General features: G+C 43.9%; 1 protein-coding gene across 1 annotated transcript in view; it reads left to right on the top strand.

Annotated features, from left to right (window-relative positions):
• Positions 1-26,953, top strand: part of DMD (dystrophin) — a 2,144,806-nt gene that overhangs the window by 1,550,633 nt on the left and 567,220 nt on the right. Inside the window, exon 51 of the mRNA XM_054973282.1 lies at positions 5,830-5,947. Coding sequence (XP_054829257.1) covers positions 5,830-5,947 — 118 coding nt within the window. The remainder of the gene's footprint in view (positions 1-5,829; positions 5,948-26,953) is intronic.

Genomic DNA, 26,953 nt, shown 5'->3' with positions numbered 1-26,953 from the left:
CTGGCCATGGGTTGATTGAGCCCCAATCTTGCAAAACACTATATGCACTTAGGAAGTAATTGGATCAGTAGCTGCCAGCCTTGTGCTCCTTCATTAATTAGTTGTCTTCTTGCGGCCCACTATCTTTGACATTTTCAGTGAATGGGGGAAGAACTTGGGAGACTGTATAATCCAGGATCTGGTCTTACAAAGCAGGGGACTGACTGCACTGGAGCCTGTCACGTTGGCAACAACATGTGGAGCTAAGCCTTCAGGGGCAGATCCTTTGACTGAGGCCTTGGGATCAAGGAGCTCTTGATCTGGAGGAGGATCCGGAAGGGGCTTAGTGGTATTGATGTGCCCTTGAGCCTCTTGGTTTTCCCTCAAAGTAGTCTCTGGCTCATCCTAGCCCTCTTCTGAAGCATCTGTTCCCAAGTTTGGCTCACAGAGGGTCAGACAAGGAGACTACAGGCCCATTATCATAGAATCAAAGAGTCTGAAGGGGCCTTACAGACCATCTAGGCCAACCCCCTGCCCAATGCAGGAATAGCTTAAAGCATCCACCACAAGTATTTATCCAGCCATCCTCGAAGACTGCCAATGAGGGGAAATCCATCATATACCTAGGCAGCCTATTCTATTGCTGAATTACTCTTAATGGGAAGAAGTTTTTTTCCTAATGTCCAACCAGTACCTTCCCTTCTGTAGTTTAAACCCATTGCTTCGAGACCTATCCTCTGTTGCCAACAGTTAGAGCTCCCTTTCCTCTTCTAAATGACAGCCTTTCAAATACTTACAGAGAGCAATCATGTTTCTGTTTTATACATTCTCTGGAATAATAGAAGAGTGGAGGCCTTCCCAATTTCCTCAGGCTGGCTGTTCCACAAGGTGAGAGCCATCATAAGGAATACTTGGGAACAAAGAGTTTCTAGTTTTACCCATCTGCAAAGTGACACCTTCAGAAGGCTTTGCTTGGATGTGAAGCTGTTGGGGCAGAGCCTAGCAAGAAAGGTATGCTGCATCCAAGGCCATTAATGGCTTTGTAGGTGATAACAATTACCATGAAGTAAACCTGATAACTGATTGGTTACCAATGAAGTGACTGCAGAATGAGTGTGACATGCATGCATCTGGTAGTAATGGGGCTGTAGTGTTTTGTACCAAATGGAGTTTCCAAAGTTTCTTTAAGGGCAGATCCACACCATGGCTCCACATGGTCTGATCAGCCAAGTCAAGATAGGAGACCATCTTCAGGACCAATGAAGATTCAAAAATGTGTGCTTGCCACTACATTAACTTGCTTCTCCAGCAATAGTGTTGGATCTGATATGGTTCCTGGGCTGTTGACTGAGTTAGTAAATGTCAGCTGTTTCCCATCATAAGTGGGAATCAGGTTATCTTTCAAGAACTCAGACTTCCCAAACAGCATTACCTCCATCTTGCCAGGATTCAGTTTCATCCACAACCATTTTGCAGTAGAAAAGTGCTAAGTCATGACCTCTGTAACATTACTGGACAATTTGGGGAAAAAAATATAGAGCTCAAAGTCATCAGCATATTGATTGTCATCCAACTGATTGTTATTCCAAAACCATGGCTCATTTCTCCTAAGGGTATTACATAGAGATTGAATCTCATGGGAGATAAGACCAAGCATTGTGGAACCCCACAAGCCAATTCCTACACTGAATACAACTGGTCAACCACAGCAATCCTCAGAGTCCTGTCCATGGAGAAGTTTTTAAACCAATCCAAAGCCCATTGCTTAGTCCTTACTTCTACTTCCAGATGTCTCAATAAAATGTCATGGTTCCCAGTATCAGTGGCTGCTGATAAATTTAGTAAGAGCAGTCATGAGTTACAGCCCATGTCTACATTTAAACAGAGATGATTGACTAAAGCCACCACCACTGTCCATCTCATAGTAGAGATGGGCACGAACAGCAATACGAACTAAAAAAAACCACGAACAGCCCAATCTGCTGTTCGCGAACAAGCTGTTCATGAGGCCCCATTGTAAATGGTTGTTGCAAGCCTCATTCATTGCTGTTTGTTGCTGTTCATCAAGCCAGACAGTATGGCACCTGCAATCAATTCCCATGGCAACTCAGGCAGGGATTGTCTGAACTCTGTCTGAACTCTTGCTGTTGCCCTGGAAACCCCAATCTAAGCCCAATTTAGCTTGATAGGCAGGTCTTACTTCCAAGTGTGGACTGGAGCTCCAAATTTGTTACAAGAGGAAAATACCAGGGGGGAGCGGGCTCCCAGCTTTGTGTTTCAAGGAGAGACAGTTGCTATTAGAGAGACAGGATGAGTGCATTGGGGCTTGAATTTTCTTCGTGTGTGGTGGGATAGGGATCTACCCCTTCAGGTTCCAGGGCTGCTGCCAGGCTCTGGGGCCAAGCTATTATTTATTATTGGTACCTTTCCTGCTGCCTGGTCAGGTAGGGTTTCTGGGAGTGGTGCAGTAGGGATCTTGATGGCTGGAGGAGAGCCTGCTGGCCCCCACAAACAATGAACAACGAACATGTTCGTGACAGGATCATGTTCATCAGTGTTTATTGTTTGTTGTTCATGGATGGCAATGAACAACGAACACCATGTTTGTTTGTTTTTCTGTTTGTTCCCATGTCTATCTCATAGCCCATTCTGAATGGGATCTAGATGAGATTTTGGCCGTTTTCACATGCTGTTAAAGAGACGGTCTACTTAGTGAATGCTGGCGTTTTTTCCCACAGATTCCAGATGCCTCCAATTTCAAAGCGGAAGCAGGCAGTTTGTCTTACTTCTGATCAGCATCTTTTCTGAGACCGGGATTTCCCGCTCTTTCCTGTGCCGGGTCAAGGACGCTGATCAGACGCAAGACAAACTGCCTGCTTCCGCTTTGAAATCGGAGGCATCTGGAATCTGTGAAAAAAAACGCCAGCGTTCAGTAAGTAGACCGTCTCTTTAACAGCATGTGGAAACAGCCTTTGTCATCCAGGAAGTGTGCATTTGTTTTGCAACCACTCTGTTATCTTACCCAGGAAGGTAAATTACACATTAGAAAATAATTGGGCACATCATTTATCATTCTTTTTTAATAGTAGGAGATGGATGACTACCTGTTTTAGTGACCAAGGAATGGGATCCCTAAGTCAGTGACTAATTTATGATGGACACTAGTTGCACAGCAACTTTGATGATATAACAGATAGATGAAGATGAGACTGATGGAGAACCTTCTGTAGTTTGAAAGCTTGAAGAACATGTTCTACAGAAATTTTAACTTATATTGAGTGCCTCTTTTAGAACTGATGATTATTCAATCTCATATTAGTTAATACTGAAGGTAATTCACAATCAAGTAGTTGGCTTTTTATTTTATATAATATCAGGTTACTAATCATCACCATTGCATCCATATAGCTATGTGTGAAGCTAGTGCCTGGGGCAAGAACATACAACACACCATTCTTGGATGGAAATAGGCCACGTTATTGATTACAGCCATTGGAGTATTGGTGAAACATAGAGCAATGGATCCACTGCATCAAATGGCCCTGCTACTTGATGGCATGCATTCCCCAGCCCACTTGCTGGGCACCATGGGATGGCAGGAGGTGTAGCACCCACCCAGGCTTGAGCCTGGTGGTCCCTGCCACCCAGAGTGAATCCTGTAACAGTCAGTCCAGGTGCATGCCCTTTGAATCCCCCCAGATCCCTTAAGAGGCATGAGCTGCCCAGCCAGCACAACTCACCACAGTTGATCTGGCCCAAAGCCCCAAAACCACCTCAACCAAGTAGTGACAGGCATCCCTTGCAGCAGCTGGCACCTAGGGAGGGAGGAAAGGAGACTGTCAGTCCTCTTCAGCCACCATCCAGGAATGGTAGCAAGGACCATGAGGGGCAGTTGGCACAACACTAGGCACCTCCTGTGCTTCTCCCAGCTCTGCTCCCACCGGAAATCCTACTTCCACTGCAGCACACAGCCTGCCATTTGTCCCAGCCTCACCTCCTGACTGCATTGCAACCTACCCATAAGTCAGTGAGCCCCATTCTCATCTAAATAGCTGACAAACTGGCTTCTGTACTTAGTGCCAGAATATTGCTCAATAGGATTTCCCATTTAAATAGTTAGCCATCTAAGTGGTGGCTTAATTCCACACTATCTTGCACAAGTAACCACAGTTTATTTGTGTGTGTGTTTTTAAATTCATTATATGTATTCATTAACAATGCTATATTTGGGACAGTGCAACATTTCACTTGTAGTTGTTTATTTCACCCAACTACAGGGTGGTATCTACAGGATGCCATGTTCAGATAAGTTAAGCTGCTATGGCAGAACATAAGGAGAGAGGTGGTTTTACAGACAGGTGGTTTTACAGTTTAGGCCATGAAGGGCTTTGAAAGACCTTGAACTGAGCCCAGGTAGGTAACCAATAGAGTGACTGCAGAACATAGGTAACCAATAGAGTGACTGCAGAATGGGAGTGATATGCATGGTTCATCTAGCTCCTGAAAGTAAATGAGCTAAAACGTTTTGTGCCAACTGGAGTCTCCAAGTTGACTTTGAGAGGAAACCTATGTAGAGTGAATTACAGTAGTTTAGTCTTGATGTTACTGTGGCATGAATCCAAGAGGCCAGATCAGCTGTGTCAAAATAGGGAGCCATCTTCCAGGCTGGGCTAAGTTGGGAGAAGGGCTTTTTTGCAACTACATTTATTTACTTCTCTATCACGAGTGCTGGAGCCAATATAACCTCTAGGCTTTTCACTGAGTCAGCCAGGGTCAACTGTCCCCCATCAAAGGCTGGAAGCACAATGTCATTCAAGATCTCTGCTTTTTCAACCAACATGACTTCCATCTTGTTTGGATTCATTTTCAATTTGTTTGCTTTCAGCCAATTGACAATAGCTGTTAAGCAGTGACTCAGTACCTCTACAGCATCACCAAGGGATTTGGATAGCTAGATATAGAGCTGGGTATCATCTGCATATTGATGGCATGAATATCAATAGCTATAAATGATTTATCCTAAAGGCTATATATAGAGATTGAAAATATACCTTGGTGAGAGACAGGGGCTCTAGACCAGTCTATTGGATGTTCTTTACTTGGTAGTTCAATGTTGCTAAAGATATCATGTTAATTACTTATACTTTAATTTAATTACACATTTAATTTAATGTGTTTGGCTTTATGCTAATTGTAAAATTTGCAGCTACCATATCTATTGTATCCGTTTTCATTTAATGTCCTAAGTGTTGATCATATTGTGAATGTCCTAGTTATTGATTATATTGTATTCATCTGCAATATGTAATCCACCTTGGATCTCAGTGAGAAAGGCAGACTATAAATAAACAGTAGTAGTAGTAGTGGTGGTGGTGGTGCCCTGACCTGGATAGCCCAGGCAAGCCTGATCTTGTCAGATCTCAGAAGCTAAGCAGGGTTGGCCTTGGTTAGTAATTGGATGGGAGACCTCCAATGAAGACAAGAGTTATAGAGCCAAGCAATGGTAAACCACCTTTGGTAGTCTCTTGTCTTGAAAACCCCAGTAGGGGTCACCATATATCAGATATGACTTGAGGGCATTTTCTACCACCAATCGTGCTACATTTTCAAAAATTTTATTTCCAGTATTAATGTATGTGACCCATTATATCACTCATTCCTTGAAACTGTTAGGAGAATATTAAATACCTAGTTATACTCAGAGGTTTATAATTGTATACACTTCATGCAGCATTTTCTATAACAGCACTATTATTTAGAATAATATCCTAGTCAATTAGTTGTAAGTAACTCATAATTCACATATATTTTGAAGAAACTGATGTATACAAAACACTTTTATGCTTTTAGGCAACATTACAGGACTTGGAACAACGGCGGCCACAGCTGGAGGAATTAATAACAGCAGCACAAAATCTGAAAAATAAAACTAGCAATCAAGAGGCTCGAACAGTCATTACTGATCGAAGTAAGTAGTGAATTTTCTGTACCCAACCTTATAAGCCTTTAAGAATACCAAGCCATCTATTGTAATACATAAAATACTGTTAAACTATAATCTGGCATATAGTTAGATGCACTTATGACTATAGAAATCAGTGAGCTTAAATGGGCCTTACTATTTGAATTATAGCTATAAAATATAGCTTTATCTACTCGTGTGTTTTAAAGAACTGACTTTGTTACACAAATTACTAAAATATATAACATATATTCTTTGTTGTAAAATATTGTTTATTCTTCTGCCTATCATAAAACTTAAAGCTTGATAAAATAAAACATTTTGGGGGTTTCATGAGAATAAAACTTTTGAACCAAAATTTGTAAAGCCATTTTCCATAGAAGATCAAGTACACGTTTCTTTTTCTTTCATTGTAAAATGTTTCCTTTTGGTATCTGTAGCCATTTTCATTAGTTCTCCATGTATTGTTCCATTTGTTTTTGTTAGTCCCCCATCTTTCTGTGTATCTAGATAACTTCCTTAAGTGTCTTGATCCCTTTAAAAGTGCTTTACAGTACCAACTCTAGGATTTGTTTATTTAGTATAACCATTAAAACAGCCATCTGTGCTTTGCATGTGGAACAGTTGTGCATAACAGGTTCCAAAAAGATGATATACTACTTAAAAATATAGGCTGAGTTAGTATTTTGGGCTTCAGAGTACAGGGGGAATCCCAAATCCCCAAATTGATTTTTTCGATCTAAGGGGGGTTTATATGTCCCGGCAGCACTGAAACTCCTATGTGATATTAATTTGGGCATATCCGCTGATAACTTGCGAGTTCTTGAGAAGATTCAGTCTGAATTTATCCGTGCCATCTTACAGGTACCCCCAGGAGTGCCAAATGCCCTCCTATGGCTAGAAACAGGTCAAATGAGAATTGAAGCTAGGATATTGCTATCTTCTGTTTATCAAGATACATAACAATCAAAAAGGCCTTCACCCTCTAATAAACCAAGATCCTTACCTGCTTAGGTGGATGCAGATGGTTAAGAGCAACCTAGAAAGATTGGGACTCTCGCCTGATGACCTACTGACTCAGGGCAGTGCCCAGGCAAAAGGTATTATTAAACAAAGGGTGAGAGACAGAGTGCCAACGAGATTTAGCTCAATCTCCTCATTTTATGGCCCCTAGGGAATCCAGATATGTTATGGGTATGGCCAAATATCTCACGCATTTGGATGTCCCATCTTATAGAAGAGCTTTCACTCTGGCCTGATGTGAAGTTATCCCTTCAATGGTCATCAAAAGGAGATATAGAAAGATCTCATAGGAGGATAGATGCTGCTGTTGTTCCATTGGTGAAGTAGAATCACTTGTTCATATGTTCTTTCGCTGTCCTTTCCATCAAGTTTATAGGGACAAGTTTATTTCCCCACTCTTAGACAGACCAGTCAGTCACTTTGCACAAGCCTAATGTTCAGTTATATTACTTTAAACCAAATATCTAATTAAGTTACTTTTTAAATTTTTCTTCTGCTTGATTGGTCCAGAAGAAAGCCAAGCCAGAGAGGCAGGAGATACTGGTAATGAAAATAGATGTGGGGGAATGCTCTGATGAAATCTGGCTGTCAAAAAGACAAACCATCTGTGAACACAGAAAGAGAAATTATACATTGCCTGTCCTAAAGAGGGAGGTTCCAGGACCCTCAGGTCTGTGGTGCTGAAAGATCTTGAAGCGAGGAAGTCCAGTAATTTCAGCTCTAGGAACAAAACCAGTAGGCAAGTTTGAGGACTGGTGAAGCCTCTGTTTTGCACCTGAATTTACCTCTGTACCAATGGAGAATATTTGCTATTGGCTCAATGTGGAGCAGTACTAGGATCTGCTATGTTATTGGATCAAAACTTTGGAGCCTGCTTGCCTATTTGTGCCTTTGGACTTTGTTGTAATTGGTGCAAAGATAGGGTCCTAGACCCATTGGTGTAGGTCCAGAATGCAGGGACATCCAAATAAACACACCTTAGCAACAGAGGATAGGATTCACAATAATGAGTTCAAACTACAGGAGGGAAGGTACCAACTAGATATGAGGAAAAACTTCTTCATGTTAAGAGTAGAGATGGGCACAAACCGCATTACGAACTTCAAAAACCCATGAAATTGGCGATCGTGCGATCGCGATCTAGCGGTTCGTGATTGTCCATGGCCAATGAACCAGAGTTCGGAAGAAGCCTGGTTCGGTGCGTTCGGACGCAGTTCAGGAAGCCAGACAGTCAGGCGCCAGCAATCAATTCCCCTGGAAACGGAGATGAGGGAATGCCTGAACTCTGTCTGCACTCCTTCTGTCGCCCTGGAAACCCGAATGGAAGCCCAGCTTTCCTTGATCGGCAGGTCTTCCTTCCAACCACAGAGCTGCAAAGCGGTTACAAGTTGGGAGAAAACACCCAGGGGAGGGAGGGGGGAGGGGGTGTTCTGTAGCCATGGGCACTCCGATCTCATCCCTGCAAACCCTGATAGGCGGCTCTGACAGCCAAACACAGACCTCCTGCATTGCTCAATGGAACCTGTGCTTATAAATAGCCGTGGGATCCCAGGCTGGGCTTCACTTTCAGCGAGGGAGAGCTCTTGCTTGCCACTTCCTAGCCTTTGGGGAGAGAGACTGAGAGTATAATTCAGCTTGAATTTTTGTGGGAGTTTCCTGGGGGCCTTGGATTGGAGAGGGTATAACTCCAAGATCCCTTTTTCAATCTTGTCTAAATTTGGGTGATGGCTGTAGGAGAGCCTGCAAACGACTCCCCGGGAATATGGGCTCTCTAAGTGCCGTGGGGGCCATTCTGTGCCCCACGAACCTCAAACCAGTTTGGCAACGGAAAATGTTCTTTGCGGGTCGCAACTTTGGGATCGTCGTCAGCACCGAACCATGAACCACTGGTTCGTTAAATTTTTTTGGTTCATGCCCATGTCTAGTTAAGAGTAATTCAGCAGAGGAATTGGCTGTCAAGGGAAGTTGTGGGTTCCCCCTCATTGGTAGTCTTCAAGGAGCAGCTGGACAAATATTTGACAGGGATGTGTTAGGCTGCACTGGGCAGGGGTCTGTAAGACCCCTTCCAACTCTACGATTCTATGACCATGAGAAGTTTCTGATGAAGGGTTATTGATAAGGTGACATTCTTGACACAGAGGTGGGCAAGTGGTCCTTCCTGGTTTTATGATTGTAAAAGGAAATTCAAAAGTTGTTAATTATTCTGAAAGCCTGTGTCATAGCTTATGGTCCAAAAGAGATGAAGTGGTTCTGGAGTATCAGAAGGGGCTTTGATCAATGCATGGTGTATCCTAGCTGTTCCCTGCTGGATTATTGCTCTGATCAAAGAGCCTTTCTTTAATGTGAAAAGAGGAGAAAAGATTAATTTCCCCTCACATTTGGTGTCCTTGATATCAAATATTCTTGAGGTATAGTTCTTAGCATTTTAAAGTCAAGAGATTTCTGCAAGATGCTGCCCCAAGCCTATAGTTGGTTTAAGCCAAAGAGTTACTAAAATGTTTTTCTACTACTAAAGAATCACACAGGTCTGAGAGCAACACAGGAGTATATCTTAACAATATTGAAGCAAGAAAAAGCATTTCAAAATTGTAGTTTGACAGATTTCCCCCTTCTCTCTCCCTCTTTTGTTTTTTTATCCTCCCACCTGATGAAGAGTTCTACAGAACTGAAAAGTTTTATGCAATTCTATATTGGTCTTAATCAATATGTTATATGGTTTTTGTTTCCAGATATTGCTTTGGACCAACATTTATGTGTGTGTGTATTAAAATATACTACTGCACCTTTCCTCGTGGCTGAAGGTGGCTTACAAATTCAAATTTATAACATAAAAAATCTAATAAAGACCTAAATAACTTCCTTCCCCTAAAAAAAAAGCCTGCAGCCAATGAAAAAAGAACGCCCTTACTGTGCATGTTAAACAGCTCCAGAGATGGATCCCCTCAGACCTCCTCAGGGAGCTCCATTCCATAAAGTGAGAGCTATGATGGCATGGATTCTACTGTTCCATGCACACTACTGTTAAGTGGAGGAATGGTTAGCAGGTGGCACCCTGAGGATCACAGTTAACTCACAGGAATGTACGGGGAGAAACAGTCTTTTAGAAATATGGGCAGAAGACGAGAGTCAATGCCCTGCCTGCCCAAGCCCCATGTGAAGTGAGCTAGGGGAAGTGGCAGCCAAGCCCTGTGCAAGGTGAGGGAGGTGGTCTTGGCCCATTAAACCCTAGGCAAGGTGAGGGAAGTGATGGCGCCCGGATCAGCACATGTAAGAAGATGTGAGGGAGGTTGCAGAGCCCAGCTTAGGCTGTGTGAGGCGAGGGAGTAGGTAGCACCTGGCTTGGCCTGAAGAGCCATCTGATCCTGCCCAAGCACTATGTGAGTCAAGAGAAGTAGCTCACCACCTGAGGCTTGTATGAAATGAAGGGGCAACTAGTGCACTCAAGGCATGGGAAGACACACTGGCCCATCCAACTCCCATGTGAAGCAAGAAAAGTGGTATCTGACAAATTGGTTAGGCAGGTAGCCTAATCTTTGGGAGAACAGGGCAGAGTCAAGCAAAATGCCTCTTCCTCGCTCCCTCTCTCCTTTGGGGGGAGGGGCCTTTTTCCAGGGTTTAACCCTAGTCCAGCTCACAAGAACTAGGGATAAAATGGAGTATAAAATGGAGAAGAGGAGAATGATGTAAACTGGTTTTGGTCCTCATTATGAAAAAAGGCAAGGTATAAATGAAGTACATTACATATTAAACGTAGCTGAAGATGGGGACAGATAAAAATTAAGTTGGTGGGGGATGGGAAGGAGAGAAGGAAGCAGAGAATGGTGAGAATATGGTGGTTGCCAGGAAGAGGTAAAGAAGAAATAGTATAGAAAAAGTGATCCTGGGGAAAATGAGGTGGCCTTCATAGGTCCTTGCAAGTTTCCCACTGTGCAGCAACCAGCACCAGAAAGATGGGCCATAGTTTTGTCCAGTAGAAGCTGCCAGGAGGGAGAACTGAATATGGGAAAGGAGATAAAAGCAGGGAGGCTGACAGGTAGGAAGGAAAAAAAGAGTTAGGAAAGGGGAGAGGCTATGAGGGCTTTCAGGGAAGGGAAAGAGGATATAGTAGGGAAAAGAGATGCCTCCCACAAGTCCTTGAGGATTTCTGCTTGCTTATATGGAATCTAAAACTTCTCCCAAGACCAGTGATATGGTGTAGTAGTTAGCATAACACTGAATTGTAGTACATAGAAAAAAACATTTGAATTTATCTTGTTTGGCAGGAGGATCTGCTAATTGTTCTGGATGACATCCCAATAAAGATCTATCTGTTACAGTATATATTTTACTTTCTTGCCTGTCCCAGTTCCTGCTGTCCAATAAAATAAAACCAGATAGCAAGGTGTTGGAAGAAATTATCAGAAGTTTTCAATCTTTCCTGGATACTGGAATTTTGTTTGAATTTATAGTATTACTTTGAGCATGGTTCAACTCAAATCTTGTTTATTAATTTTCAAATTTATATTCTTAATAGGAAGATACTATGATCCTATGCTTCATGAATTCTTCATTAGGTACACTGAAACCCTCACATCTTAAAGGGTTTATTGGTTTGGAATGATAGCCTGAAAATGTCCTCGTCATTCATTCACCTGGATGCAGTTCCAACTAGACAGATTGCTGGGGAAATGTATAATTAATTCTCTGGCGGCTTTTTTTAACTGCAATGCAGCCATGTGAGTGTATGAATGTTATCAAAGTGTGGAGTGAGGGGTACTTTATCATTTCCCTCAAGTTGCTTTTGTGATCAAATTACCCCCAAGCTGCTTTCCCATCCACAGGGGGAAATTTCATATTTTGCTCCACAGGTGGGAAAACAGCTGGGGTTCATTTTGAATGGAAAACCTACCTAAGAGGAAATGATTAAATACAATCTCCCTTCACCACCACTTGTATCAGCTCCACAGCTGCCCCACCCCGAGTTGTATTTCAGTTTTTTAAAAATAGGGAGACTGATCATGAATTTCTTGGAATCTTATGTAGTGTGGTCTTCAGTTCTATGCTGTTATATAAAATTTTATTAAAGAATTTTAAAAACACAATAACAGAAGTTATTTCTCTCTTAGCTGATTCACTTGCCGGTAATATGGTATCATAAAGAAGCACATTGTTTTCAAAAGATGTTAATGACAGTATTTCATTTATATTTGAAAATCTATAATATTGTGACTCTCTGCCTCTCAATTTAATAAAATACTCTCAAAGCTTTTGATCTTTCAGTGCCTCAGCTGGTGAAAGCTTTATTAGGTTTACCTATTTTTCTTTGTCATGCATTAATTTCCAAACAACATTCATAAGACTAATGTATATGCTGAGGAAGTTTAATGAAATCATATACAGCTATGTGAGAGTGACTATTTTTTAAAGGAGAAAGCGACTATATTTTTCTAAATTATATTGTAATTTAAATATGTGGATTATTTTTCTTAATCTGTAAAAATGTTATCACTATAACTATCGATTAAAATGGCAGCTAGGAAAATAAATTACTATGCATAATTCACAGTACAACATTCCTTGTATGTTAAGTTTTTGCTCTTCAAAACTTTTTACGGCTTGCAACCAACTTAACTGGAGGCCTGGTGGTAGGGGGGACATGGAAGGGGCCAGTCAGGCAAAGTGTTACATCACTTCTTTTTTTCCCCCAGAAGTGATAAGCGATCCAATCCCACACTGACCACTGGAATGCCAGAAGGCCACAGAAGTGGGCAGATGGCAAGCATAGCTAATTCCTTATTTTTCAATCATTACACACACAGAAAACCTATGTGTGGCTATCTGTGGCTGTATCTCATTTGCTTGCATCTTTACAACTGCTATAAGTAAAATGCTTAATGTTTCATCTAGCCTTTAAAAAAGTAAAATACTGAAACAGAATATAGATTTTGCCCTTTCACCAGTCTCTCAGATTCTACTTGTTTGATCAGTTCTAATAGCACAAATCTCCCAAATGCCACACTGCAAAAGATGTGGCATCTGCTTGCTCCTGTTTGTTCTCTACCAACTTAGAGCCAAGCTACAAGTGACATTTTTCTCGTGAAGGACACTTGATCATTTTTGCAAGTTTTTTCTGGAAACTGAAGTCCCTGTCCCCCACCCCTTTTCCTTCCGTTCCTTCCCCTCTCTGTTAGAATCGCTGTCTGAAGAGCCAGAGAAAGCCAGCAGCAGCAGCAGCTTTTGCAAATCATCTTGCTCCTGGGGAGCTGCTCTGGAGAAAGCTGACATGTCGGTGAAGCTGAGCAGGACGCCCAGGGAAGGGAGAAAGTTGCAGCTGCCCGCCCCCAAAGATCATTGAGAGCAGGCTTGTGACTGGAGGAATGATTTGCAAAAGCTGCTGTTGCCATAGGCTTTCTCTGGCTCTTCAGGAAGCGATTCTAACAGAGAGGGGAAAGAACAGAAGGAAAAGGGGTGGGGGAGAGGGACTTCAGTTCCGAGAAAAACTTGCAAAAATGATCAACTGCCCTTCACGTGAAAAATGTCACTTGTAGCTTGGCTCTCAGCATAATACAATTGCATTTACATGCACTATTGTACACAAGCATGAGGTGAAAAGCTTGTTCAAGCCTTGGAACTCTAAAGCTCAAGCTTAACTATGTCTGCAGAAGAATACTGCTCCATAGCATTGGAATATTAGTGAAAAAGTAGCTATTATCTTTATTTATTTATGTATGTATTTATTTATTTATATGTACTGACAGAAAATAACAGATACTTTTGACTGCAGATTATGCCATTCTGGTTATATGCTTGTACGGACCTTGAGAGCCTTCTTCACAATAAAAGTTGCTCCCACTTTCCTCCTTAAAGGAAATGAGGTCTCTGCTGCAAAAGTAGGAATGTTTTCTTATGGTGGGCCCATACTTATGGAATGGGCTGTCAGTTGAAGTAAGGGCAGCCTCTCCTCTCATCCAGTTTAGGCATCAGTACAAAATTTCATTGTTCAGGTGGATTTTTTTCTGACTTTGTTTTAATGGTGTTATATTGTATTGATTTTATATGTCCGGTCAACTCTAATTTGCTTTTTTATTTCTTTTGCAACAAAGAACAACAGATAGACATAATAATATAGCAACTGTGATGTGAAAAGAGTGTTGACTGAAGTGCATTGCAAAGCATTCGAGATCAAGCAACATAGTAACACACATACTTTTATTGAAAACCTTGCTTTTTCTGACAGGTTTATAGCAAAATCTTTCACCCATCATTCAATTCTGCAAAATGCTATATGAAGCTTCTACTATGAATTAAGCTGTTGATTACAGAATATTAAGAAAATAGGTATTCCCACTGACATAATGCCATTCATATGGCATTCTCAATGCTTATGAAATCAAACTGTTCTGAAAAGTTAAAAATGCAAAGATATATAACCAAGAAACAATTGTTGTATATGCTAAAAGTACAATAGAATTTAAGTAAATAAATAAAGTTACTGTCCTACAGATTAAATCTTGAACACCCTGACAAAACTTACACCTACATTTGCCCCCCTATTCAGAAAAAAGAAATGGACACAAAGGCTTGGTTATAAAACAGGGCCATTTTATTGACCAACAATGATGTAATAACGGCAAGGGGTATAACTAGTGGTACAGGTCGAGCCAAGGGGTCAACAGGACCTCCTCCCCTCCTGCTTGAGCAAGCACCCCATGCCCCAGGGGCGAGCCATCCATGCAGATGGCTGTAACCCGGCCAGCCAGGCAAGTGGTTCCCCCCTTCAAGCTCCATAAACCCCCAGCTGTGAAGCTCGAGGGAAGGACTTGTTCAGGGGGTCCCATGGGCAGTCTGCCCTCTCAGCTGGCAGCCATACAGCCCACCAGCTGATCCGAGACAGACCCCTATTCCCCACCAATGGGGAGGTGCCACCGGGTGCTCACCAGCCCACTCTGCCTACCCAAACTAACCTGCCAACACAAGGGCCAAGCCTCTGCTTAGGCCCTCGCGCCCCACATATGCTGCAGGGCCAACCATAACCCTTGCCATAAATTGCTCAAAAAGATATCATTACCTTTGGCCAACAAATGCACGCTGTCGCCCCTGTAGAGGTCAGCGTATGTGTCCCAGATCTGAGGGTGGGGCAAATAAATCCCCAGCCCCATACCCAAAGCCTTCCGCATAGCCTTATTGACCTTATGCCTAGCGCATTCAACCCCATCATGGTCAAGGGCTTCCTGCCACACCCTACGAGGGAGTATAGTGGACCAAAATATCAAAACCCCAGGACATTGCTCAGAGATGTATTTAATATCAGCCTGAGCTTGCAGGGAGAGGGCCTTGACCTTAATCAATCCCAGGTCATTCCCCCCCAAGTGAATAACTAATAAGTGAGGGGGAGGAGTGCTCCTTCCCTCAAACAGGAGTGGCAGCAAGCCCGGCCACCGAAGGCCCCGACGTCCCTGCCACTCAACTTCGGCCCACCGGCTGAGGCCAAGCTGGGACCCAAATGGCGTCCTCTTGGCCTGATGGGCCACCCAAAAAACCATGCTGTGTCCATATATGAGGATCCGACACCTCCCACGGCGAACAACAGCACCTAAGAAAGAAATAACAATTAACACAATGCATCAAACCAGCTGCAATGGGCACACATACCCCTGGAACGTGGCTGACCTCCAACGGCCAACCTTCCACACAGCAGCCTCGGGGTAACCCATAGCAGCTGCCGTAGAGGCCGCCGCAATCTGGAAGGAATGCGTACAAAACTTCATTCCTGCCAATCCCAGCTTGGACAGGGCCCTTTCAGTCACAGACCAGAATTGATACCGGGTGAGTGGGGGCCCGTCATGATGATGAAAAAGAAGCCCTTCTCCACTACCCCTCAATTCCAAATACCTGAGAAGGGCCCTAACCGGGCAAAGCTCGGCCTCATCACAAGAGCCTAGCTTCAGAACAATTCCCTGCCTGCCCTGATCCGTCTTAGAACGCCGAACTCGAAGGGCAACACAGTCACCCTCAAACTGGACATCTCCTAACACCAATGCCCTATCCGAGTGATCCGAGCGGGATTGAGCCACTAACTCACTCACCCGCAATGCACCAAAGAAAGCCGTCAGAGACGCTGCATGAAATAGGGCCTCCTCGAAAGCCGACCGACAAATCGACACCCAAGTGGCCCTCAACCCCTTAAGTATAGCTGGGGATACTGGCTGCCTGCTGTCAGGCCTGACCCCAGCCTCACGAGTCCAACCTTCCAGCATTTTCCGGATTCTAAAATCCCCAGTTGCCTCACTAAAGCCCCGAGCCTTGCTGGTGAAAGCCAGCGCCGCCAAAAGACCCTTAATGGACTTAACTGACAAGCCCTTGCCCTTCCGCTCCATGCAAAACTGCATGAGGTGATCAGCAGGAATGGGCCACGCCTGGTCCAGGTTCACTGCAAGCCTGAAGCTGGCAAACAGCCGCAGTGCCCAGTCATATGACTTCTGCGTACTGGGAGCGATGGCTAGATGAATGGCTCTGTTCACCTCAACCCTCCAAGATTCCACAGCTCCAGAGGCATCAGAACAGGCAAAAGGTCTGCATCCGGGGCAAGCTGGCGAAAACGTCCCATCTGCTGACGAGACAAAGCGTCCGCCACACCATTATCTATCCCGGGAACATGTTTCACCCTAAACAATATGTTCAGCTTGAGGCATTGGAGAGTGAAGGCCCTGACCAACCTCATAACTCTGGGGGACCTGGATGAAAGGGTATTGATCACCTGCACAACCACCAAATTGGCACACCAAAAGTGGACCACATGGTTGGCAAGCTCCTTTCCCCACAGCCAGACTGCCACCAGAATTGGAAAAAATTCCAGGAAGGTAAGGTCTTTAGTAATAACACCATCATGCCAATGTGCAGGCCAGGCCTCCGCACACCAATGCCCCCAGAAGAACACGACAAAGCCCAATGCCCCAGAAGCATCTGAGGAAACCCGCAATTCAGCCTTGAGCAGCAGCTCGTCCCGCCAAAAGGTAACCCCATTGAAGGACGTGAGAAACTCTTCCCAAACAGAAAGGTCATCTCTGACCCTCGGAGATATCCTAGCCCTGTGATGAGGAAGCCGCAAAGTAGACATCACATCACACAAACGCCTCAAAAAGGCATGCCCAGGAGCAACAGCCTTGCAAGCAAAATTAAGATGTCCAATCAGCTGCTGCAATTCCAAAAGAGAAACTCTTTGCTTCTCCTTTAGGGCAGACAAGCGGGACCTAAGGTCCACCACCTTGGCATCAGGCAGACGGAATGTCTGGCACAGGGTATCCACCTCAATCCCCAGGAACGTGAGTACCTGTGAAGGTCCCTCCGTCTTTTCATGGGCTAAGGGCACCCACAACTCATCCGCCAGAGCCTGAAATCCCACCAGGAGGTGGGCGCATTGCCCCATCCCACAAGGCGCTGCAAAGATATAGTCATCTAAATAGTGGGCAGAGTCACGGCACCAAAGCTGCTGACGAAAAGCCCACTCCGAAAAGGTGCTAAACTTTTCAAAAGCAGAACAAGACACAGAGCAGCTCATAGGGAGAGCTCTGTCCATGTAAAACTGCCCCTGAAAAGAGAAGCCCAGCAACTCAAAATCTGCAGGATGGACTGGCAAAAGGCAAAATGCCGACTTGATGTCGCATTTTGCCATTTCGGCCCCCATCTCCCACCGCCTGACCATTCTAACAGCCTCATCAAAGGACATCTAACGCACAGAACACAAGTGTTCTGGAATAGCGTCATTAACAGACCCCCCCCCCTTTTGGAAAGGAAAGGTGATGGATATGGCGGTACTCCCCTACAGCTTTCTTGGGGATCACACCAAGGGGGGAGACCCTCAAATTCGGGACAGGAGGGGTCTGAAAAGGCCCCAGAACCCTGCCCTCAGCACATTCCTAATCAATTTTGCACCGGACCACCTCTTCCATGCCAGCAATAGAACGCAAATTATCTGACATAAAAGGGGCCCGAGGCTCCTGAAAAGGAATCCGAAATCCATAAGTAAACCCCTCCAATAGATAATGGGCATCCACCCTGTTGGGGTAACCCAACAACAATCATTCAAGGACTCTCAGTTTTATGGGAGAAGGGCCCTTTGTCAGTTGGAGGATTGCCAGGCCCCCCGCCTGGCTTCCGGCCACCTCCCCGCTGTCTCGGCCTGGAGCAGGCAGAGAAAGCGTGGGGGCCTTTGCAACGGGGACATTCATGTTTGAATCTGCACCCCTTCCTGGAGTACACGCCCTGGTACGCAAACTCCCAGCAAAGCAGCCGGGGCTGAACCGGCTGCCCTGCGGAGGCACGGGAACCAGAAGGGGTGGACAAATGTTGCATTAAATGTCCACTATCTGACCTATCACCAGAGTTGAGCTTTGCCGGGGCCATAAGTTGCAGCCAAAGCTGCTGATGTATCTGATCCCACAGCAGCGTGGGATTAACAGCCGCCCACATACGAAACTCTTCATCGTATTGCAGCCATGTGGCTCCCACAAAATCCATGTATCCCCTGTAGATAATATCAATATATTGAAAAGGGGTGCTGCCCTAAGGGGTTGAACACAAGCAATCACCCCCACATAAATCAACATACCCGGAAGCCAATTTGACCAGGTCCTGTCAACCTTCCTATGCTTAAGCCTCTCTTTCTCCCTGTCATCAAGGTCCTCCTTATCCTTCTTTTCCAATTCATGGAAAAGAAGGGTAAAGACGTCCACAAACTTGCCCCGGAGGATCTTGTCCCTCGTAGCCGGTGTCAAATGATCCCCCAAGGGCAGAGCTGTGTCCCTGAAAGGCATAGCCTGATAGGGCACCCCACACAATGAGGAAGCATGATAATAAGGCATGACGGGAAAAGCAGGCCAAGTCTGCATAGGCCCCATGGCCTGGCTAGAGGCACCAGCCACCGGGGGACCGGCTGCCATCACAGCAGCAGCAGAGGGCCCATTAGCCCCTGGCTGATAAACAGAAGCCTGCTGGCCCCAAAGGGGCCAAGGAGCCACACCAGCCGCAGAGTAGTAGGGCTGACCGGGCCAAAAAGAACAGCCAGGCAGGGAAGCATGCGAAGGAGTACTGAGCTGCTGTTGCTGCAAAGAACTAACAGCAGGGGAAGGAGTGGAGGTTACTGGCCCCCACAGCCAAGCGGGCTGATCTTCCTGCACAGGGGACTTACCAGCAGGCTCCGGGGGGATCCCCTACCACCGCTACAGGCGGCATATCATCTGCCCAGTTCGCCTCCTGCACAGCACCACTGCTCAACTCCACTGACGCACTCCCCTCTGGATGACAGCCTGGACCCTCGTTCTCAACAGACGCAGGACCTGAAAGAGCAGACAACCTCGCCATAACCTCACGCTGAAAAGTTGAATTGGAAACAGTCCAGGCCAACAGTAGCGGGGGCTGACCCAACACCCCTGGCCCTTTCAAGAGCCACAAGCTTGTCCAGGATCTCCTGCCTCCCTTTAGCCAAATCCTCGTCATCTGAAGAGGAATCAAACAGCTGAACCTGCTTGGGCTGCTGACGCTTAGCGGGCTGCTTGCCCTTTGCTTGCCCCACTCCCTTCTTTGGAGGCATCTTGAGGCAAACCAGTAGAAACACTAGCCAAGCACTCCAATCCAAATTAGGGACAGAATGTAGTAGCCCAACAGGGCGACCCCACCCCAAGGCATAAGGAGGGGGAGGGGGCTGTAGAAGCACAAGCCTGTGAAGGAGTCAAACACCCAGCACAACCCCCCAGCCAATTTCCTAACAATAGAGTGCCCAATCACAGCTAAACCACTTAACCACTGTGACAAGCCTCAGTACCCGTCGCCCCTGGTAAGCCACAGAAAACAGTTGCCAACTCCTGGCACATATACTGGCAAGCAGGGATACCCAATACAAACGGCCACTCAGCCCCAACACGAACACTTCCCACACACAAACACCCTCTCCCCAATTCTGCTATTTTTTATATATATATATGGGGGGAGGGGTGTTAAAACAAACGAAAAGGCTGAAACTGGGAAGGGGGTAGGTGGGGGGTGCCAATAACCACCCCGCTGTACCGGGCTGGTCCTGAAGGAAAAGCCCACTCCCCAGAGCCCTGCTTAGCCTCAGCAGCCTCCTTGTATCAGTGCCAGCGTTCACGACGCCCTCCAAAAGCGGCGGAGCTGCGCCCGGCCCGCCAAGCGGTTTGCAGCCGCCGCAACTGCTGAATACTCAGATCCCAAGAGGCCACGCCGTAAAGAGGAGGAGGAAGGGGCAGAAGCCCCAACCGCCGCAGACCAACAGGGGCCGAGCTACCGCTCACAGGCCCACAGACGTTAAGGAGACCAGGGAGAAAATGCCATGTGCAAGCACGGCGCCTCGACTGCTCTTCCCTAGGCCCAGAAAGCCGAGGACAGAGAAACGCGTCTCCTGCCCTCGAGCTTTTGGCACGACTGCTGCGCCACAGGAGGCGGAGCCAGCCTTTATAGGCCCAGGCCCCGCCCCCCGCATATGCCCAGATGCCCGGGAAGCGGACCCCATCCCTTCCTCTGCACAGGCGGGCAAATTACGGCACCCGGGTAAGCGCACTACACGCGCACCGGGAGTGCCAACTTTTTATAAAACTGTTGTGATGCCAAGACGAGTTGACTGTGCAGGAAAGTATTTCAACAGGGACCTAATACTGTTAATTGTAGCCTTCTGCATCAGTGAGAAACTTTAAATTTATAAAATAATTCAACTTTTGTAATTCTTAGAGCAAATCTAAGGAGCATGAATAAATAGTGTACACTATACAGTACATTTCCAGAGTCATATAAAACTGATTGAAAAGGGTGCTGCATCTTCCAACTACCTCTATCTATACTGCTGGTGTGTGGATTAGGCCTTTGTGGCAGGAGCTCTGGAATGGTGCATCCTTCTCCTTTGGAAGACCATGAGGCAAGACAGAGAAACTCTTACAATGAAGACAAGAAGAGAGGAGGAGTCAGGAGGCATTCCCATCTTAGACAAAGACAGGCACTTGCTCATCAGGAAAATAACACTGTGACAAAATTCACTTTAAAGAAGGTTTCCTAAATGCAGCACTCAGAGAGATGGAAGAGAAGTTAACAACTGCTTGAAATGAAAGCTTGATTGACAGACTGCTCCTTCCTATCTCTGATTGGCCAGTCAGTACCAGCCCTCAGGGTAACAGTTGGTACGGACAGGATTTTGAGTTCAGAGGAGTTCAGTGGAGTGTGTGAGAGAGTCTGACAAGGAGAGTCAGACCGGTTCCCTTCTGAAGTGAGAGAAAGGGAAATGTTTGCTCAAACTGTAACATCCTTGTCTTAAGGAAGACTTTTAGCTACGGATTCCAAGTATAAAAGCCAGCACCAGTTGAAACCCGTTTATACAGCCAAGATAGAACTGGATGTGTTTTTGGTAGAATGAGTGGGTAATAAGTGGAGACTCCCATTCAAGCCAAGTGAATAGGGTTATGTTTTCTTAGGTGAAGAATAATCATTCCTGCCCAGTGTCTAGAAGGGGGTTTGATTCTAAGGAGGACCCTGAGTCTGTTGTAAAGGGAAAACAGTGCTGAACTAACATCAGGACACCTGAGTTGAAAGGGGAAATCTGTGAAGAAACATTGTTGATTTAACCAAAGTATTAAACACAACATCTCTCACTCTTAAGGCACATTTGAAGCAGTAAACATGGAAACAAAACTGCAAGAAAACTATTTTGCCTATTACTTTTAAAATATCCTGTTCTACAAACAAATTTTGCCTCAGCAATTTCATGCCAGTTGCCCATATTCCATCCCTGGCTGTTCAATAAAGTTGCTGTTTCAAATAACTTTATAACCATAAACTCATGCTACTTGGAGCTGCTCAGTCATAGCAAGCAAACTTGGATTTGGGCAGGAAAAATTGCCTCAATGTGGGGGGGGGGGAGGGAATGAAGGGGGTCCATCATGAACACATACACAAAGAGAGACATGCAGCACCTCCAATGTTCATGGCATGCTGAGTCGTATTTTCCAAAATAACCCAAGTAAACCCATAACTGCCTAAAAATAATTTCTTGAAGATGGCTCTCAACTCCTAAATTAGGGCATTTTGCAATGCTTCCAAATAATTTAACAAAATGGATGCTTTCCTATGGTTTTGTAAGAGGTAGTTCCACATAACCAGGGCCAGCAGATCAACCAGGCAGCAGTGGATCTAGTCATCCTCACATATGGCATAGGTAAAAAGTATGTTGGGAAGTACAAAGATGCCTTACAAAGATGGTTCTTTATTAAGTATGGGTCCCATTTCATGAAGGGCTCAAATGGTAAAAAACAGCACCTTAAATAAACTTAGAAATAAATAGGAAACCCATAGAGTAGAATTTAACAGTGTAGTGATAAAAAGATCAAGAAAACCAAACAGGAATTTATTTTCTCTATCCATCTGTTGTTGAGGATTGTTCACCAGCTTTAATATTTAAATTTCAATACTGCTTTCCCGCCCCGCCCCCAGTGGTATGTGCTTGTTCCTTGATACAGTTACATCTTTGGATGCTGTTATTTTATTTCAAATGTAGATGTGGCAAAATCCATGCAGGTGTGATGGTCAACTTGGTTGCAGTTTAATGTAAATTTTTAAAAGATGTTTCTGTCACATTTTGTCACATTTGAAGCAGTCCTAAGATACTCACTTTGCATTCATTTAAAGTTATAAGGAAAGTCTTTACAAAGAAAATAAATATATAAAATCTATACAATCACAAGGGCAAAATACAAGAATCATGGCAATAAGGCTATATTCACCCTTATTGCTAGCTGTGCTACTGGAGCTGTCAGTATAAATATGGTGTGTGGCAAATAGCAATGTAGCTGTGCAAAATCCTAAATTCATTGGTTGTACACTTCATTAAGTAGGTAATGAATGTCACACATTTCTAGCCATAAACTGTGAGACTGACCATAATATTTTTTGCATCAGTAAATATAAAAGGATTTAAGTGTCTCAATAGAGCAGCTTTATTTTAATAATGATAATAACATTCTGTTTATGTTCAGAGAAAAGGGAGCAACATTTTATTATTTCCATGTCCTATTTCTAAATGCACTACTGGAGAAAGATTTCTTTTAAATATGTTTTTGTTGAAGTAATTATTGAAGGTTCCTTCATCCATGAACAGCAACTAAATTCCTAATTAGATTTTCTGTTCCCTCAAACTGCTTAAGAATTATGACAGAGTTCAAACATGAGTATGAGGAGAACACTTGGACTAAAAATAAATAATTACATACATCAGCAACCCCAACTTAATAACTACATTATAGAAAGTGGGCAAAAAATAATTAGTTGTTTCCTATAACAGTCTTCAACATTAAAAAAAAATAGTTTCCTTAATTGTTAACAGACTTTTACTATTTTATTCAACTACAGTAGTTTAGCTGAAGTTCTAGACTGTTCTGCACCAAAATAATCTAGCATACACTTCAAAAACTTCTTTAAAAACACTCTAGGATCCATATAAGTTGATTTTTCCTCACTTAAAAATAAAGCCCTCATCCCACCCCCTGTACAAAAAATGTATAGCAGAAGCAATACACAGAAAACAAGACTTGTGATTATCTTACCTACTAGTTTATAATGATGAAGGAAGCAATTCTAAGTAGGTCTACTTAGAAGTGTGTTCCATGTTATTCAATGGGGCTTACTCTCAGGACAGTTTCTTCAGTATTTCCACCAAGGTTTTATTAACTCTATGTGGGATATTAACTCTGTGTGTGACAGGATCCTTACTGAAATTGGATTCTTTAGGAAATAGCCCCAGCAGAGAAATAAGACAGTCTTTGTTTTTCCAAGTCTGGAAAAATTGCACGAGGAGTTAACCCATCCTTCATTGACCAGTACTGCCCTGATCCAAATCCAACCTTTCATTAGGGTTGCCAGCTTTAGCCTAGCAACCGGTGGGGGTTGGGGGGGGGGACTTAGCAGGTCATGATTCTCACTGGCAACATCATTACATCACAGGTAATGAGCTGAGGCCACTTCCCATGTAACTGGAAGTGATGCTAGTATGTTGCCAGGGGATTCCAGGGATGCCCTAGTATTTGGGCAAAACTCTGTGATTAAACCATGTTAAATGTTCTGGTGTAACTCTATGATCCCAAGCATCTGCCAGTGATGTGCTGATGTAACTTCCGTGAAAGAACATGTTCTTTATAAAATTCATGTTCATGAATAAAAGAACATGAAAGACACTGCAGACTTGGCCAACCTGAAAAATCAACAGTGGCTGAACATAGCCTAACTCAAACAGGACACAGTATCTTATTCCAGGACATTAAAATACTGGACAACACATCCAACTACTTTGTCAGATTGCACAGGGAAGCCATTTAAATTCATAAGCATAAGCACAATGTCAACAAGGAAGAAGAGAGTTTAAGAATGAATAGGGCATGGTTTCCAGTCCTGGAAAACACCAAACTAACAAAATACTCTACATCTTACAATAGCCCTGCAGATAAGATTAGCATATCAACCACCAATCCGTATGCAAAAGGACCTCCTCAGGAAACAGTGAAGCTTCCCCCCATTAGCATTCCACACCCTGGGACACTCTTACAGGATGACTCAGCCCAAACCCACCTTCCTGAGTAGATATAAATTACCTGCTAACATTTTCTCCACACATTGACACTGAGGGATCTCTGTCTTTCGGTGCTACGCCTCTGAAGATGCCAGTCACAGCTGCTGGCGAAATGTCAGGAACTACAATGCCAAGACCACAGCCATACAGCCCAGAAAGTCTAGAACAACTAATGTTCTCTGGCCGTGAAACCCTTTGACAATATAAAATTCAAGGTGTTGGTTTTGATCTTTAAACCCTTAGTGGACAGAGACCAGCATACCTATGGGACTGCCTCTCACCATATGTGCCCCAGAGAGTGCTGAGATCAGCCAACAAACATCTACTGGTGGTCCTGGGCCCCAGGGAGGCTAGACTGGCCTGAAAAAGAGCCAGGGCCTTTTCAGTCCTTGCTCTAGCCTGGCGGAACTCTCTATCAGAGAACATGTGGGCCTGCCAGGATCTTCTATCATTCTGGCAGGCCTGCAAGACTGAGATATTCCACCAGGCATATGGTTGAGGCCAGTCCAATAGTCATTGGAAAGCCTCCCAACTAGCCTCCTGTCAGGGGGCCATATGATCATCTGGCCCCCCCATATGAGTTACAGCTGACTGAAACGCCTGTTCCCCCTCCTTTTTGCCCATGCTTTTGTGCATTATTGGCAGGGATGGAGTGTAAGGTTGCTGTCTGGGGGTAGTTTTAATTCTGTGGTTTTATTGAAGTTTTTAATGTAAATTATGTTTTACTGTTGTAACCCGCCCTGAGCCCACTTGCGGGGAGGGCGGGATAGAAGTTTAATAAATAAATAGTTTGTTCCATAGTATAGGAAACACCCAATGCAGAATTTTTTGTGTGTGCCATAGTTGAATAAATTGAATGGCCCTTGAAGAATTTTATTTGTATTTTACTTCCAATGTGGTGGTGTTACCCTGGAATTTAACTTCTGGAAATGCTAAGGCCAAATCCTAAAACCTGTCAAACCCTGTAAAGCAAACCTTGTCATTGATGATTTCTTCACCTGTGCATACTTTTAGAATTTGCAGCCTGTAAACTCACTTTTAGAGGCTTTTAGAACATCCCAAAGAACTCTATTTTTATTCAGAGATTTAGCCATATGTATTAACAAACCAGTTTTAGCTGGTAATTTCTTAGTCTTTCACCATTACAACAGTGAGCAGTAAGCAGTGAAGTACACAATTCTAATTTGCATACCTGGTGACTATGCATTGGTTCATTTCTTAAGATGCTACATACAGGTTTTTTTTAATGTAGATACATGATTATATAAAGAAAGCGTATTGTGAAACTGGCAGTGTAATCTGAGCAGTATCTACTTTACTGTACTTTTTCCAGCAGCAACACACACTAAGCTTTGTCCACATGGTCATGTATTTCTTTGTATGGATGAATCCAGATGAATGCGTTTCTAAGATAGTTTTTCCGCTATTAGAATGAGATATTCCACATTGTTGCAATATAACAGACAATTATGAGGCATACTTAGATGAAATAAAAGGCTGAAAGAACATTATTTACCTTTATAGATATCTTTATTACATATTCGTTTCCTTGGTTCTTTTAATGCTGACTTTTTAAAAAGCTATGTAAGACTTTAAGAAATGACAGGTTTAAGAATGCTTCCATATGGGATAAGCGTTTCTATGGAAGGTCTTTGTTAGTTGTTGCCTAGCAACAGGGGAATAGAAAACTGGCTATAGGGAAGAGTGAGAGGTTCTGACAAAAGACAGCTAAGATGGTTTCCTGAGGGAGCTGAGCAGATGTCACTGTCTGCTGAATCTGAAGAGCTAAAGCATGGTTGTCTTAGGAGAAGCTGCTTTTGTTAGTGGATAATATGTAAGATAGTACCTTTTAAGAAGTTGTCAGACTTCTGGTATATCTTCTTTCCCCTCAGTATATCACTGTGAAGCAAGGCTGTCCCCTAGAACTCCTGAGGGAGTAAAAATGTACCTGTGGATGACATATCAGGATTAACTCTGCTGGGACAACATGTTCCATAGCCTCAGAAGGAGACATTATTTTGGCACCTCATAGAGTTTTGGATAGGCTTGAGGACCAAAAGGACCTATTTTTTTTCCCTTCATACCTTGATTTTGGTAAGTGAGTAACATTTATCCCTATGTATTATTTCACTGAAGAAATCAGTTAACTGTATAAAATACTAATCTGTCCTTTTCCGTGTTTAAATAAAAGACTTGAAATTACAGTCCAGGCTTGTTAATGGGAAAGCAACTGCTTTGTTACTATCAATAGCACTTTGACCCAGACAGTTTTGCTGCTGGGGATCAGACAGAAGGATTTCATGTGATAAATACAACAATATAGTCAAGAAACCAATTGTCCACTAAATAGTCCAATCCTAACTTTGGTCACATGTTGTCATAATACCTATCAG

The sequence above is a fragment of the Eublepharis macularius genome, chromosome 3, assembly GCF_028583425.1.
Source record: "Eublepharis macularius isolate TG4126 chromosome 3, MPM_Emac_v1.0, whole genome shotgun sequence".
NCBI lineage: Eukaryota > Metazoa > Chordata > Lepidosauria > Squamata > Eublepharidae > Eublepharis > Eublepharis macularius.
Note: the sequence above shows the minus strand (reverse complement) of the source record. Positions and strands in the feature narration are given on the sequence as shown.